This window comes from Mirounga angustirostris, unplaced genomic scaffold, assembly GCF_029215605.1.
Source record: "Mirounga angustirostris isolate CCGP_5_RB_7025 unplaced genomic scaffold, mMirAng1.0.hap1 SCAF_5, whole genome shotgun sequence".
NCBI classification, from domain to species: domain Eukaryota; kingdom Metazoa; phylum Chordata; class Mammalia; order Carnivora; family Phocidae; genus Mirounga; species Mirounga angustirostris.
In genome coordinates, this window is record NW_026991713.1 from 162,638,888 (window position 1) to 162,654,799 (window position 15,912).

The 15,912-nt window shown below is 52.6% G+C and overlaps 1 protein-coding gene across 18 annotated transcripts; it reads right to left on the minus strand.

Annotated features, from left to right (window-relative positions):
• Window positions 1-6,484: 6,484 nt before the first annotated feature.
• Window positions 6,485-13,323, minus strand: CD19 (CD19 molecule). Of its 18 annotated transcripts, none has more exons than XM_054507571.2 (15): window positions 12,399-12,540; window positions 11,905-12,159; window positions 11,393-11,596; window positions 10,970-11,263; window positions 9,827-9,934; window positions 9,511-9,559; window positions 9,139-9,227; window positions 8,594-8,707; window positions 8,360-8,461; window positions 8,209-8,277; window positions 8,044-8,100; window positions 7,888-7,944; window positions 7,036-7,128; window positions 6,827-6,934; window positions 6,485-6,663 (listed from the first exon to the last, which is right to left on the minus strand). In XM_054507571.2, the coding sequence occupies exons 1-14, from the start codon at window positions 12,484-12,486 to the stop codon at window positions 6,837-6,839; spliced, it is 1,677 nt and encodes a 558-aa protein (XP_054363546.1). In that variant the 5' UTR covers window positions 12,487-12,540; the 3' UTR covers window positions 6,485-6,663; window positions 6,827-6,836. The 18 variants fall into 18 exon arrangements, 8 of the variants coding, with proteins under 8 accessions (XP_054363546.1, XP_064448979.1, XP_064448981.1 ...); XM_064592909.1 differs by having other exon boundaries at window positions 8,044-8,103; window positions 12,399-12,537; XM_064592911.1 differs by lacking the exon at window positions 7,888-7,944 and having other exon boundaries at window positions 12,399-12,544.
• Between the last annotated feature and the right edge of the window lie 2,589 nt (window positions 13,324-15,912).

A 15,912-nucleotide genomic window follows, 5' to 3' on the forward strand; every position in this document is an offset into this window, starting at 1 on the left:
CAAACATCTGCGGACGTAGCTCCGGATCTCCCCCGTTCGGGGAAGAATAACAGCCTAACTTCGGTGGGGGTCTCGCTGCTAGACACTGAACCACCTCTGGTCATGAATTAGTGAGAAGCTTGTTTCTCCCCTGGATAAAAGCCAATGGCCATGATAAAGTTAGGGTGAACTATGCGGGACAAACGGTGTTGCTAAATCCTCTTACAGGAGGCCTACTTATTGTTTATCTTGGAAACAAGATATGGGTTTTGAAATTTTATCTTGTAAACAGGATAAGGGGTTGTACCTGCTTGGCTACCTGTAGAATTCCTTGTGTGAAACTGAAGGGAAAAAAACGTATTCAGAATGAAGTTGGGGGACACCTGGCTGGCTCCGTGGGTAGAGCATGCGACTCTTGATTTCAGTGTCCTGAGTTCGAGCTCCACGTTGGACGTAGAGCTTGATGTGGGGCCACGAGTGGGCGGTCAAGGAAGAATTCTTGAGATGTTTTCAGTGCAAAACGGTGCTTTTATTGTAGCGCAGGGACAAGACCTGGGGGCAGAAAGAGCGGCACCTTTGCTGTATGAAGCTGGTGGTTATATGCTTAGTGTTCAAAGGGGGAGGGGATGTGCAGGGAATATTAAATCATCAATGTCTTCAAAAAAAAATTTTTTTAAAGACTTTATTTAGTTATTTTAGAGAGGAGAGGAGAGCACGAGGGGCAGGGGTGGTGAGGGGGGAGGGACAGAATCTCAAGCTGACTCCTCACTGAGCACAGAGCCCCACTCGGAACCCACACAGGGCTCAATCCCAGGACCCTGAAATCACGACTCAAGGGGTAATCAAGAGTCAGGCACTCAACCAACTGAGCCACCCAGGTGCCCCTCTTCTTCGATTTTCTACTTGTAAAACTACCTTCACAAGATTTCTCTGGTGCTTATCATTCAGTTCGATATTAACTATTGGTGACACGAACAGACAGTCATGAGACCCTTTAAGAATGTAGCAGCCAAAAAAAAAAAAAAAAAGGATGTAGCAGCCAGCATGTATTTGATCCTTGTTGGAACTACACAGGCTTTAGATCAGCCTTCTGGGCTAAAGACGAACATTTCTCTGCTTCTATCCCTCATCAGAGCTTACTTAAAAAAACAAAAACAAAAAAAAGTTGGGAGCCCAGAGTGGGGAGCTCTCATGTCCTATCACTCCTTGCAGCCCTTTCCAGAACCAACAAGAAACAGCTTATAAAAAAAGAGAGAGAGAGAAAGACTTAGCTTGTACTTGCAAGAGGAAAAAGTCTACCCAGTAGAAGGAGATTTCCCCTTCACCCAGCAACAGCCCAGCCAAAGTGAGGCCATCACAACTCAGCCAATGAGAAGCCACTATGCTTGGGACTCCCAGTTCACTCCAATGGACAACCCCTCCCAAATCCCCCTCTCCCCCTTTTCCACTATAAAAGAACAGTTCCTCTCCAGCTTTTCCTATGATTTTGTCAGAGCTTGCACTCCTGGCTAACGTTTCTCTGCTATTCCTGAATAAACCCATTTTTGCTGGAAAAATAACTGACAGTATTTTTTTTTTTTTTAGAGAAAGAGTGTGTGCACAAGTTAGCGGGAAGGGAGGGGCAGAGAAAGGGAGAGAAAGAGAATCTTAAGCAGGCTCCACGCCCAGTGCAGAACCCAAAGCGGGGCCGATCTCAGGACCCGGCACCACATGAGCCAAAAGCAAGAGTCGGACGTTCAATCAAAAGCCACCCAGGCACCCCATGACAGTATTACTCTTCAGGTTAATGCCTGTAATGTGCATCACATTCTGGTTTAATGCTTTCAATATTAAAAACTGTTTTTGTGGGGACGCCTGGGTGGCTCAGTCGGTTAAGTGTCTGCTTTCAGCTCAGGTCATGATCCCAGGGTGCTGGGATCGAGTCCTGATTTGGGATCCTTGCTCAGCGGGGAGTCTGCTTCTCCCTCTCCCTCTGCCTGCTGCTTCCCCTGCTTGTGCTCTCACACTCTCTCTCTCTCTCTGGCAAATAAATAAATAAAATCTTCCCCCCCAAAAAATTGTTTTTGTGTCTCTGCTACCTTGGTGGAGGTTTTCAGTGTTGGAAGAAGATTTTGTTTTTTCTTTACATTTCCCAACACACCCACCAACCACACTGAAACTACATATCCTCCGCACATCTACCTTATTTGCAACTCCTCATCATGCACCCCAACGCGGCACAGACACGCTCTTTCAACACCTCACACCTCCCACATCACCTCCAACTTATGACCCCTGACACCTCACCCCACGCGTCCCACACCACACTTTGCACACAACACGCACACAGCATACACCCAAGTACCACTGCCTCTCACACACGTGATGTTCACATAACCTGTACTTCATACATCCAGCTAGTGCAGCCTCCTGACCACCACGCACATTCCAGTCCATCCCCCTCCTCCTGACTGATGTCCCCGACATACACACCCTGACTCGTCAGCCCACACCTCACATCCTCCTTGCAGACGGAGCCCAGCCCAACTGAAGGTGCACAACTCCAGCAGGTGGTGCTGTTTACCAGGGGACAAAGGCACCCCAGGCTCCGGTAGAGGGGACTCCAAGGACCTCCCGGTCCCAGGAAACCTTCAGCCACTCTTTGTCGCCAGGCTGAGAGCAGAGAGACTGCACCAAAAACCCTTCTCCCAGCCTTGGGCCCCATCTGGAGGCCACTGCCAACTACGGAGGCAGGGGGTGGCCCCAAGGACCTGGGATTTCCCTCAAGCCTCCTTCTTCTCCAACTTTGCTCAAGAGGAAGAAGTGGTCCAGCCCCTGCCAAAAAATCAGGTCACGTGGATGAGGAGAAGCTTTGGAGTGTGACTTCCTCCTGGACAAGTCTCTGCACTGGAGAGATCATCCAAATGATCTTGATGCCCCCTGGCTCCTGGCACACAGCAGGCCCTTAGTAAATGCCAAATCAAAATACTGGCTACTCTTTGAGTGCTCACTATGGTAATGTCATGAGCTTTACATCTCATTTAAGACTCATTAAGGGAGGGGCAGCTGGGTGGCTCAGTCGGTTGAGCCTCTGCCTTCGGTTCAGGTCATGGTCCTGGAGTCCCGGGATCGAGTCCCGGGATCGAGCCCCGCATCGAGCCCCGCATTGAGTCCCGCATCGGGCTCCCTGCTTGGCGCGGAGCCTGCTTCTCCCTCTGCCCTTCACCCACTCATGCTCTCTCTCTCACTCTTGCTCTCTCTCAAAAAAAAAAAAGACTCATTAAGGGAGGTATAATTATTATCCCTATTTTACAGATGTTTGTCTGCAGCACAGAGAGCTTGAGGCACACAGCTCAAGGGGAGCTTGAGGGGAGCTGGGATTCAAACCAAGACAGTCTGATCCCAGAGCACTGGGCTGGAACTGCCACACCTCTGCTTCTGAACTCCCCCCCTCCCAGACCTCCCCCGGGGTGGGGGGGCTAGGAGGGGCACCATCCTCTGCACTCTGCCTCTCAGGGCTTTCCAAGTTGGTCCTTCCCTCCTTCCCCACTCATTTCTGGAGCTCCTGATCTCTGCCACCACCTGGCTTGGCACCAGGGGCACAGAGAAGACGCCGACATGGATTCACGCCCAAGAAGGCAGGATGTTTTCACCCAGAGTCACATGCTCAGATGTTTCAGGCCCAGGCAGGAAAGCTAAATGGAATAAAACAGGTGGATGAAGGGTAATAGGGAATGGCGGGGACTGTGGCAATAGGAAAAGCTTATTTTGGCCGAAGGGTAAGGTGGGAGTTTGAATGCTGAGCTAGATCTGGATTTCTTTTTTTTTTTTTTTAATATTTTATTTATTTGACAGAGAGAGACACAGCGAGAGAGGGAACACAAGCAGGGGGAGTGGGAGAGGGAGAAGCAGGCTTCCCGCAGAGCAGGGAGCCCGATGCGGGGCTCGATCCCAGGACCCAGGGATCATGACCTGAGCCGAAGGCAGACACTTAACGACTGAACCACCCAGGCACCCTAGATCTGGATTTCTTACTAATTTGTTTTTCTTTGCCACAGGGACTGGGTCCAAAATGGAAGCCCAAGGTAATGCTGGAGGTTCGTATCCCACCTCCCAAACTCCAAACATACTCTACGCAAAATTTAGTAAGTATTGCTTTTTTTTAATTCTTTTTTTTAAAGATTTTTTAAAAAGATTTTATTTATGGGGTGCCTGGGTGGATCAGCTGGTTAAGCATCTGCCTTCTGGGGGTGCCTGGGTAGCTCAGTCAGTTAAGCGTCTGCCTTCGGCTCAGGTCATGATCTCAGGGTCCTGGAATTGAGGCCCACATCAGGCTCCCTGCTCAGCGGGGAGCCTGCTTCTCCCTCTCCCTCTGCCTGCTGCTCCCCCTGCTTGTGCTCTCTCTCTCTCTGTCAAATAAATAAATAAAATCTTAAAAAAAAAAAAAGTGTCTGTCTTCAACTCAGGTCATGATCCCAGGGTCCTGGGATCTGGCTCTGCATGGGACTCTCTGCTCGGTGGGGAGCCTGCTTCTCCCTTAAAAAAAAAAAAAGAAAGAAAGAAAAAGAAAAAAAGATTTTATTTATTTATTCAACAGAGAGAGAGAGAGCACAAGCAGGGGGAGTGGCAGGGAGAGGGAGAAGCAGGCTCCCAGCCAAGCAGAGAACCCAATGCAGGGCTCGATCCCAGGACCCTGGGATCATGACCTAAGCCAAAGGCATATGCTTAACGACTGGCCCAGGAACCCCCCCGAGAATTGGGGTTTTAAGCCCCACATGGGGACAGAGGTCAAACTGAGGTCCCAGGAACAGCACAGAACTGAAACTGAGCACCCTGCACAAAGCTAGGAGCTGAGAATGGGCTGTCTGTTCTGGGCGCAGGAAACAGAGAAAAAAAACCCATCCACAGGCCCTGGGATGCAGTATGGAAGCAAGCCACCCAACAGGGAGTGCATGGGAAAAGTCACTGCAGGTGAACCCAAGGTTCACCAAAGTATGGGCTCGGATTCCAACCAAACCTCTGGTACGAACACCTGCTCTGAGATACTCACTCATGAATAAAATGGTAAGAAACCTGTGTTGCCTGTAAGACTGTGGCAAGCTGGCCCCCAGGGATGGCAGTGGGGCCCAGGGGACTCCTGTAGGCAGGAGAAACACAAAGAGGTCAAAAAACCTTCCACAATGACACCACCACGGGAAAATCCAACCCGTTGTACAGATAATAGTAACCACACCATGCCCCCTCCCTAATGCTGTTTTATAATTGGGACAACTGAGGGTCATTGAGCTTAAGCAAGTTACCTAAGGTCAGTTAGCAATCGAAGTATTTGATTTCCCTGTGACTCAGTCTTCTCAGCTGTAAAATGAGAATAATTTTAGCGTCCCGCCCTCATAGGATTGTTGCAAAGATAAAATGAGATGCTACCTGTAAAGCACTTATTAGAATGATGCCAGGCACATAATAATAGTGTTAACACAGAGAAAGTTAAGTTTTAAAGATTCAGAGATAAAGAAGGAATAGAGGCTCTAAAAAACGGAACATTATGAGGAAAGAACTGGTGCAGTAAGAAAAGGAATTCTGGAGGGGCGCCTAGGTGGTTCAGTCGGTTAAGTGACTCGATTTCGGGTCAGCTCACGATCTCAGGGTCGTGAGATGGAGCCGGGCATTGGGCTCCGTGCTCAGCAGGGAATCTGCTTGTCCCTCTGCCCTGAACCCCCCACCCCTGCTCATGCTTTCTCAAATAAATAAATAAAATCTTTAAAAAAAAAAAGAAGAAAAAGAAGTAGTTTATCAGAGAGTAGGCACACCGGCTAGGACTGCAGCCAGATTTCTGGGTTCACATCTAGTGCTGCGAAGCACCAGTCATGTGACCTTAGACATGTCACTTGCCTCTCTGACATTCAGTTTCCCATCTACAAAACTGCAACCAGAAAGGGAGTGTTAAGACTGAGTATAGGCTCTGGAATTAGACCGTCAGAGTTCGAGCGCTGACCCCAGCTAGGCGAGCCTTCGGCATGTTCCTCAGCTTCTCTGCCTCAGACTCTCACCTCTGAAACAGGGTTGGTTATGAAAATAAAATGAGCTAATATACATAAACCTATATATATGTATGTATGTATGTATGTATATATACTATATACGTAAAATAGACATAAATACTTAAGATACAATTCTGGCACCTAAGTGCTCAATGACCTTGTGAGGTTATTGTAGAGATGAAATGGGTTGACGGGCGTGGGAACAGAGGAGATGCTCGGTAAAGGCCAGTGATGACTGCGCATTCCCGGCCGGCTTCCCCTTCCCTGGGCCCCCACGGCCGCTGAAGCAACGATCACTGAACAACTGGACGGTGGCCATGGCAGGCAAGTGAGGGAGACAGGGGCAGGCCAAGCCACTGGAGGGAAAAGGCCCCTCCTTTGTACCCAGGATTCAGCTCTCCCTCCTCTGCCAGATTCGAGAGGGGGATGGAGAACATGCATCCTCACCTTCCCCTCCCCTCCCATACAAGGGCATTTACATCAAAGGATCGGAAGAAGTCATTGAGTTTATTGGGGGAGTGCAAGGGAGCCAAAGTTTCATTGGTACACACACACACACACACACACACACATCCGAGGCAACGTCGCTCCAGAGGTTGATGCTGTCTGCTCAGGGTCCCAGATTTCAGAATCAGGTATGGATCTCAGGGGCCTAAGGAGGCCCAGGCTATGGAGAAGAAATGGTGATGGGAGGTTCCAGAAGCCCGCCCCCCCCTTCCCCGAACACCAGGTCTTGGGAACCCTTTCCTCTCTCCCTCCCTGAGAATCACTTCCACCCCTACTCATCTCCTTCTTTCTCCCCCTTCCTTAGAGGGCAGTTTCCGGCTCACCTGAAGGGAATCATCTAGTGCTCCAGGTGCCCATGTGGCCTCCTCTTCCCCATGCTGGTTCTGGCCCATTGGGATTATCCATATCCATGTTCTCATAGGAGTCTGCATCTGATTAGCACCAGGAAGGGTAAGATACAGCTAGACCCAGAAGTAGGCTGGGAGGGGGTGAGACTCAGAGGACAACAGGGGACAGAAGCAGAAGCACCCACCTTCCTCATGGTTGGGACCAGGCTGGGCCCGGATGGAGCGGAGCTGGGGGGCTGCATACAGGATCCCTCTCATATCCTCGTACGACTGGGAGCCTGCTTGGGCAGGAGAGTTGGAGGCCTAGAGCCACGCTGGACTTGGGGAACGGAAGTGCAGCCTAAGACACAGAGGGAATCTGAGGGGCAGAGGAAGGTGGAGGGCTTGACTCATGCTGTACTAGGAAGGAGAGATTAGGGTCGGTGTCAGATTCAAGACCCTTGTTAAGGGTTTGGTCAGATGTGGGTTAGATTATGATCACTGTCAAGAACAGAACTGGCAGGGGCGCCTGGGTGGCTCAGTTGGTTAAGCGACTGCCTTCGGCTCAGGTCATGATCCTGAAGTCCCAGGATCGAGTCCCATGTTGGGCTCCCTGCTTGGTGGGGAGTCTGCTTCTCCCTCTGACCCTTTCCCCTCTCATGTTCTCTCTCACTCTCTCTCTCTCCAATAAATAAATAAAATCTTTAAAAAAAAAAAAAAAGAACAGAACTGGCAGAAGTCAAAGTCAAAGTCAGAGCCGTGAGGAGGCTGTAGAGACAACTGGGGTCAAAGCTGCGGTTTGTAGGGGGGCTGGCATGAGGTAGAAGTCAAAATCCAGGCTGGAATCACAGGGGGATCAGAGTTGATGTTCATAGTTAGGGATGGGGTAAATCCTGGGATCAGGATTGGGGTTGAGGTTAGTGTTAGGAATCGATCCAAAGCCAGAATTACACCTGGGGTCAGAGTCAAGGTCAAGGTTGAGGTTGAGCCTGGAGTCAGAGGTGAGAGCCAGGTCAACCCAATAGGCCCAAGGCAGGATGGTTCCTAGCATTTCTCACCAAGAGAGATTGCTTCCCTGCTGGGGTCCCAGGCTGACCCATGGGGGCTCAGGAAGTCTAGAGAAGAGAAAGGAAGTTATTCCTCCTGGCCTCCAGCTCACACATACACTCCCGCCACCCTACAGCCCACATTAATGTGACGGTCCTCACACATACCTACTGTCCTGGTGACTGGCTGGGCCAGCTCTTCATCCTCATTCTCGTAAGACTCTGCTGCTGCAGGAAAACAGAGAACTCCAGGGGCCATTCCTGCCCTGTAGGGGCTCCACGGCCGTCTGGGTCCTCCCAAGCCTCTGAGGCCCCACAAGGACCCCAAATTACCGCTGGAGAAGGAGTCTTCATCCTCAGGACCCAAGGCCCCATTCTCAGGGTTCTCATAGCCGCTGCCATCTGGTGGAGAAGGAGGGGGTCCAGCGAGGGCCCACAGCCCAGCGCTGAGAAGGTGGGGGAGCCGCGGGGGGCGCAGTCTTACCCTGGGAGAGTTGGTCCTGCCCAAGGTTGGAGTCATTCTCGTAGAACTCGGAGCCCTCCTCACCGTCTGGCTCCTCATAGGCCTCCCCTTCTTCTTCTGGGCCTGGGTTTCGGGATTTGAGTGGGAACCGAGTCACAGCCCCCTTCCTCCAGGCCCCAGTCCAGTATTCCAGCCGCAGACCGCTCCAACACCCCTGACGTGAGGAACCCCCGCCCCAGCCCCACAATCAATCACCTGCCGGCGGCGGGCTCCGGGATCCCGCGGCTCCGGGCTCCGGGACGTCGCTGCGCGGGCTTCCGTAAGACTGCACGGCGGCCCCCAGGCCTGCAGCCCACCTCAGGGCGCGTCCTGGCGGGAGGAGCGTTGTAGCGGGACAAAAGAGATGGGGGCGGTCAAGGCTAAGGGTCTGCGAGGCTGGCCAGGGGACGGGAAGCTCCCGGCTCCAAGGGGGCCTTCGCGGCTGGGCCCCCCCACCCTCGCCCTGAGCCGAAGGGGCGGGATCTACACCTGGGGGCGTGGCCTCGGCCTCGGGGGCGGTGCGGCTCTCGGAACGGGACTTCAGGTCCCGCGCCCTGGGGGCGGGGCCATGAACTCTGGGGGCGGGCTCTGGTGCTAGGGGCGGGGCTCGGATCTGGGCGGGACTCCGCGCCCCGGGGCGGGCTCTTTTTTCTGAAGGCGGAGTTCCGAGCTCGGGGAGACTGGGCGCTCCGGGGATTGGAGTGACGAGGAAAAGGGGCGGGGCTCTAGCTCGGAGTCCGAGACCTGGCGGTGCCTCCTACCCGTGCCGGAGGAGGGCGTGGGAAGGGAGAGCACGTTCCCATACTGATTCTGGGTCCCGTTTCCCGGGGGGGGCGTGACTTTGAAGAACCTGGCGGAGGAAGGGGGTTAGCACTGTGAGACCTGGCCCTCAGAGGATAAACCGTAGTCACGTGTATTTAGCTCCTCTGTTCTGCCGCAGCCTACGGAGGGGGTCTGGGGTCACTCCAAGGAGTCTTCACAAGGGGAGGTAGCTTTGGAGCTGGGCTTTGAAGCTGGGGCAGTTTTTCAACGGTAGAGGTGGGGAATGACACGCTGAGCCGAGGAAACAGTAAGTGCAAAGCTTTGAGCAAAAGTGCAGGGATGGGAGACTGCGGGGGCTCTCGCGTCATTACCTTCTGGTGGGATCGGTCATTCGCTTTCTTTTCCTCCTGAGGATCAGGGCTGGTGAGAGTTAAGGGGCGTGATCAGAGGAGGCAGGGTGAAGATTGGCGGGGCACTGGGGAGGTCACTTGGGTCAATGGAGGGGAAGGGACTTCAAAGTCCCAGGGGCCCGGTAAGTTTGGAGGGCGGTTAGAGGAGTGGGGAGCAGGACTGGAGGTCCGTGGGGGAAGTATGGGAGGAGAGAAAGGTGGTTGTCAGACTGGCCAGTGTGAGCCATCCTGGGGAAGATGGGTAGGTTGGGCAGATGGGCTGGGGGACATGACTCACCTCTTCGAAGATGAAGAAAGCTCACCAGGGAACCCAGGCAGAAGATCAGATAAAGTAATGGCACAACAGGGACTTTCCAGCCACCAGCCTCTAGCAGCCAATACCTTACTGCTGGGAAGAAGCAGCTATGAGACGGGGACCCCAGGCTGGCGTGTTGCTTCCCAGCCTCAAGACCTCAAAGGGCCATAAGTCTGGGGAACATGGACAAGACACAGATCTTCAGAATCATAAGCTACAAGGAAGGCTGGCCTCCCTCCCTCTGAGGTTAGGGACTGCGCCCCAGAGCCTGACCTGGGGCCTGGGGCAGTATCTATGCAACAAACCATGACTATAGTCAGATTCTATGTTAGGATTCAGGGGAGCATGATGATAAGCTTCCTGCTGCAATTAAGGACAGTCATGTTCAAAAGTGAAGATCAGAGTCAAGTTCACAAGGTGAACTTAGAGGTGGGAAGCAGCAGTGTACTGGAGTGAAGTGTGGAGTGAAATTTGAGGTTGAGGTTGAGAACTGTGGTTAGGGTAGCATGGGACGATTGTATTAAGGGAGACAGAAGAGGCAGAGCACTGTGACCAGTTTGATGGATGGATGGGTGAGGAAAAGGAAGGATATCCAGGTTCCTGGCTTCGGCCCGTGGGCAGGTCCTTCACTAACACAGAGACACCCAAAAGACTACGCTTGGGGAAGATGTTGAGTTTGATTTTGTATATTTTGAGCCTGCGGGGGCATCAAATGACAGGAAATGGCTGGGGGTGAGGTGTATGGAGCCTGGAATTGAGTCACTAAGGCATGCTGGCCTAAGGAGCCATGAGCGTAAAGGAGGTCAAACAGGAAGAGAGTGGGGACAAGGACAAGAGAAAGTGCTGATGAGATAAGACGAGGCCTCAGAGCTCCAACAGTGAGGAGTGGGGGAGGAAGACCCTTCCAAAGTGGATGGGAAGGAGCAACCAGTGGTAGGAGAAGACCCAGAAAAGCAGTGATTTGGAAACAAGGGAGGACAGAGGTGGAGTCAGTGGTCAGTATAGAAGCTGGGGTTCAGGATGAGTCTGGTACTAGCTCTCAGTTTGGGGGAGCCAAGGTTGACTGGCTCCCAATTCTTCCCAGTAGCCCCCACACAGATGCCCCACAATTGGGAGAAACTCTACCTGACTGGGCAATGACCTTCAGCTGCATCTTGATGGTCACGTTGCCGTGGTAACAACGATAGATGCCAGCATCTCGAACTGTGGCCTGGGACAGCAACAGAACAGCCCCTCCCCTGAGGGTGCCCAGGACCCACATCTCTCTGCCTGGGTCATCCTCCCTCAGGTTTAAGCTCAGCAAGGAGATGTTATGCTTCTTAGGGCGCACGTGGGTCCAGGAGATGGGGCCTCTGGCCACGGAGGCAGGGGGCACCTCACAGGGCAGCCAGAATGTGGAGCCAGGGGCCACGGTGAGGTCTGGGGCAAGGAGAGCCAAGGCTAGGAAAGTGTAATCCTTGGGGTCTCCTCCCTGCAAACCCTCCAGTTCCCAATCACCATCCCCCATCCCCGGAACCCCCACTTCCTGGCATCTCCCCAACACCTTACCTTGGTTGAGGCTCTGGTTCAGACTGCCCCTGGGTGGGGCACATTCAGGGTCTATCTCCCAGATCTCAGGGTGGTCTTTGGCCCAAACATACAGCCGGGAGCTTGTGGGGTAACCAGAAGAGGGCTTGGAGCCCTGTGAGGACCTGTTCCCCAGCCCACAGCCTGAGTCATTTAGGGCCGAAGCATTCCACCGGAACAGCTCCCCTAGGAAGAGACCCAGAACCAGATACAGACACATCCAGGAGAGGCAGAGAGATACAGAGACCCAGAAAAGCAGAGACAGAGACAAAGACCCAGAGAGAGAGAGAAATGACAACTCAGAGAGAGAAGAGAGTGAAAGATAGAATAGCTCAGTGCTGAAGTCGTGAAGCCACCGGAGTTCTGAGGAGCCACCTAGAACTAGCTGCGTGCTTGTCCCTCAGCCCCTCGAGCCCCTCCCTCCAAATCTGTTTTAGCGGCCGGATGTCCTCCCTCTTCCCGTCCACCCCTCCCTGCCCCGGCCCAGACCTCACCACTGCCTTCCACGCTGACTGTCCAGCCAGACTGCCACGCCTGCTCGGAAGGGGGCCCCAGCTGGCACAGGTAGAAGCCCCCCATCTGGTCAGAGACGTTGAAGACGAACAGCTGGACGCCCAGGGACCCCTTCTGGATGCCCAGGCCTTGGGACCTGTGGCCCAGCTCTGACTGAGACCTCTGAAACCAGGCCTGCTGCTCAGGACGACCATCTGAGGGACCTCTGAGGCATGGCAGCTCAACTTTGCCTCCCTCTGAGGAGAGAGAGAGAGGGAGAGGAACTCTTCGCCCCCTTCATTCCTCACACTGGGTTATTACCCAACGACCCCACCAGCTGGGAGTGGATGAGCTCTCAGAGTCCTTCCAACCCCTCCCTGAATTTTACAAATAACAAAATGAAGGCCCAGAGAGGGTAAGTGACTTGGCCAAGAGCACCCAGCCAGACCCAGGTTTTCCAGCCCCAACTCTTTCCATCTGTACCCTCTGGACATACCTTTAGCCTCCACCAGCAGTGTTTCGTGGGGCCTGACTCCCTCGGGTGTGAGGAAGAGGAGGAAGAAGAGAAGGAGAGGAGGTGGCATGGCGGCCAGACTCCCCGGGGCACCCAGCTTGGCCGCGCAGGGGATGCTGGGGCAGGCGGGGGCCTGGGGGGCACTGAACCATGAGCGTCTGTGGGGGCGGGCAGGCGGGTAGGCAGTCCCCCTAGGGAGGAAGGGGTGGTCATGCCTCCAGTCCCCTTCTCCGTGCACCCCTCCAGACCCACAAAACTTGTCTCCTCCCTGCCACACTTTTATTTTCATCCCGACACTTACCACCGTGTGAAATGACCTTGTTTGTGTGTCTGCTTGTTCACTTTCTGTTCCTCCCACTGGAGTGTAAGCCTCTTGAGGCAGAGCCTCGGTCTTGTTCAACACCGCATGCACCGTGCTCTGGGACAGTGCTTGGGGCATCTGGGGCGCCCAATAAATTTGTTGAATTGAGTGGGCTACAATTTTAAGGACTCCATCCTTCTCCCCCTCCCTCCTTCAACCCAAGGCTCTAAACCCATTTCTCTTCGCACACACACCCCATTCATTCACTCGACCCACATTCCTTGGGCCTTCTTCCCACTCTGTACAACCAGCCCATCCCACATCCTTTGAGATCTGGCCGACTGGACTTTGAATCCTCCATGTCCACCACTTGGCTAAATGGCTTCATCTTTCTCGGCTTTTGCTTCTCTCTCTGTAAACTGGGGATAATAATAGTGCTTTCAAAATCTTGTTTATGAAGATTAAACAGGGCAGTATACGTATGGCACTTTTAGCCCAGGGCCCAGCACGTAGTAGGCCCTCAGTTAATGAGAGACAGCATCAGCCAACGGCCGAGAGCACAAGCCAGGTTGCCCCTGAAGTGCGTGCACAGCAGTCCCGAGAAATGACTGGGGACCAATGCCCCTTCGTGTCCCACTTCTTCCCCAGGAAGCCCCTGCTTCAGTTATGGAAGGAACTCATTTAGAAATGGGGACACTGGGCGCCTGGGTGGCTCAGTTGGTTAAGCGACTGCCTTCGGCTCAGGTCATGATCCTGGAGTCCCGGGATCGAGTCCCGCATCGGGCTCCCTGCTTGGCGGGGAGCCTGCTTCTCCCTCTGACCCTCCCCCCTCTCATGTGCTCTCTGTCTCTCTCATTCTCTCTGTCTCAAAAAAATAAATAAAATCTTTAAAAAAAAAAAAGAAATGGGGACACTGAGGCCCCCAAAGGGCAGGGTGTTGCCTGAGGTCACACAGTGAGCTGGTGACTAAGAAGCAGTAGAACTCAGGGGTCCCGACTCTGAAATCTGTGCTTCTGCCCCTCCCCGCTCCGCAGTCTCTGCCCCCCTTCCTCCTCCTCTAGCTCTCTCTCTCTCTCTCTCTCTCTGCATGTGTGGGTGTATCTCTGTCTGTCCCTCTGTAGTCACTCAGGGAAAGGGTCCAGGGACCCAGGAGACCTGCTCTCTCAGTTGCCAGTTCCCAGGCCCGGGCTCGCTGGGCTGCAGCTTCCTGTTTGCTTTAGGCAAACCCCAGGGGACCCTCCAGCTGTCAGGGCCCCCACTTCCCTTTGGTCGGTTTGGGGTGGCTCGGAGGGGGAGCGTGGGGCATTGGGGAATGCAGAGGGCGAGGTGGTAGGACCCCGTTTACCTTTCATTCAACAAAATCCCTCCAATCACCTTCGTTAGCTTTCCATCGGTCTCACAGGTGGTTTCCTGACTAGCGCACATCAGTCCCCTGCTCAGAACGCTGTGGTGGCTTCTTTTCTACCTCAGATTTTCTCTACCTTTTTTGCCGCCCTGCCCCTCCTCCAAACAAAGCCTTCACACTTGTGCTCTTCCTCCTGGATCCCTCCTCAGCTCTTCGCTCCCCTGTCTCCTTTTCATCCCCCAGGCCTCCATTCAAATGTTACTTCCTCAGAGAGGCCTTTCCTGACACCCCCTCCCCCGTATTTTGATTTCACACCCGTTTTATTTCCTTCCCAGCATTTGCCCAGTTCCCAAATATGCTTGTTTCTTTGTTAATCTTTCATCTACTTCCTGCCCCAGAATGTTCGCCGGCTCTTCCACAACAGGAATCTTTCCGGTCTAGTTCCCCGGTATCTAGTAGGTGCTCAATAAATATTTGCCGTATCAAGTGTGAAAGTTCATAAAGGGAAACCAGGCCAGAAGGGGGAGCTCTCACGCTGAACCACTACCTCAATTATAGGAAGGGGGTCAATTACCCAACAGAAGACCCCTCCACAGGAAAGAGTCATCAGTTACAGGCCCCAACAGGAAAAGATGTACATTTGTACATTGCATCTCCTACAAGAAATCCACCACCCCTGCAGCTCAGCCCATGAAAAACCATCATCACCCTGAACTCCTGCTTTTCTCCAACGGGCTTTCTTCCAAACAACCCCTCCCAACTTCCTCCTTCTCCCTAAAATAACATTCCTCTCCTTTGTTGGTTGGGCTAGCCTATAGTTTTTGCTGTAGCTTGCTTGTCCTGAATTGCTATTCCCCAGTCAACCCAGTTATTGCTGGTAAAGTACCTTTTACTTTTAAGGTCCACAAAAGGAAGGAAATTCGGAAGACCAAAAGAAAACTTTCTCTTCACTTCCCTCTCATGCACTCAGTCGCCAAGCCTAGTCCCAGTTTTCATCCTAAATATTTCTAGAATCAACTTCCTCCTCTTTTTGGACTCTTCCCTTCCCAACCAGAACCACTTCAACAGCCTCTTTTCTGGGCTGTCTTCTCTTTTGCTTTCTGCCTGCACTTTACACAGAAAGAATTTCCTTGGTAATAGTCATGTGCTTCTCATGCTCAACAGCCTTCAAAGGCTCCCAGGGTCTCAGGATAAACTCCAAGCCTGAGAGTTGACTAGAGCCTTATAGTCATTATTTCACCTCCTTCTCCAGAAACTCTGCCTCACACACAGAAAATCTCAGGGCAGTAAGCTACTGAGGGCAGTAAACTGCTGGGGATTTATAAGCAGGAGTTAACCTGGCCAGATTTTTTTTTTTTTTTTTCTTTAGTGATGTCTACACCCAAGGTGGGGCTGGAACTCAGGACCCCAAGATGAGGAGTCACATGCTCTTCCAACTGAGCCAGCCAGGTGCCCCAGAAACAATCATACTCTGTTCCAGAGTGGCTATACCATTTACATTTACCATCAGGAATATAAGAGAAATCCAGTTTTTCCCACACATTTGGTATTATCACTGCCATTCTGGTAGGTGTGCTTTGTGCAGTGGCATCTCCTTGGGGTTTTAATTTGCATTTCCCTAATGGTTGATGATGGTGAACATCTTTTCGTGCACATATTTGCCATCTGTGACATCAGTGCATTGTCTATTCCTGTCCTTTGCCCATTTCCAAATCGGATTGAACTAGAAGATTTTAAGCTGACATATGATCTGTTTCGCAAACATCACTCTAGTTGCTTTGAGAATTAACTAAAGGAGCCAAAAGGGGCCACAGGGGAACAGTTAGGAGATGTTGTATAAGTTCAGGAGA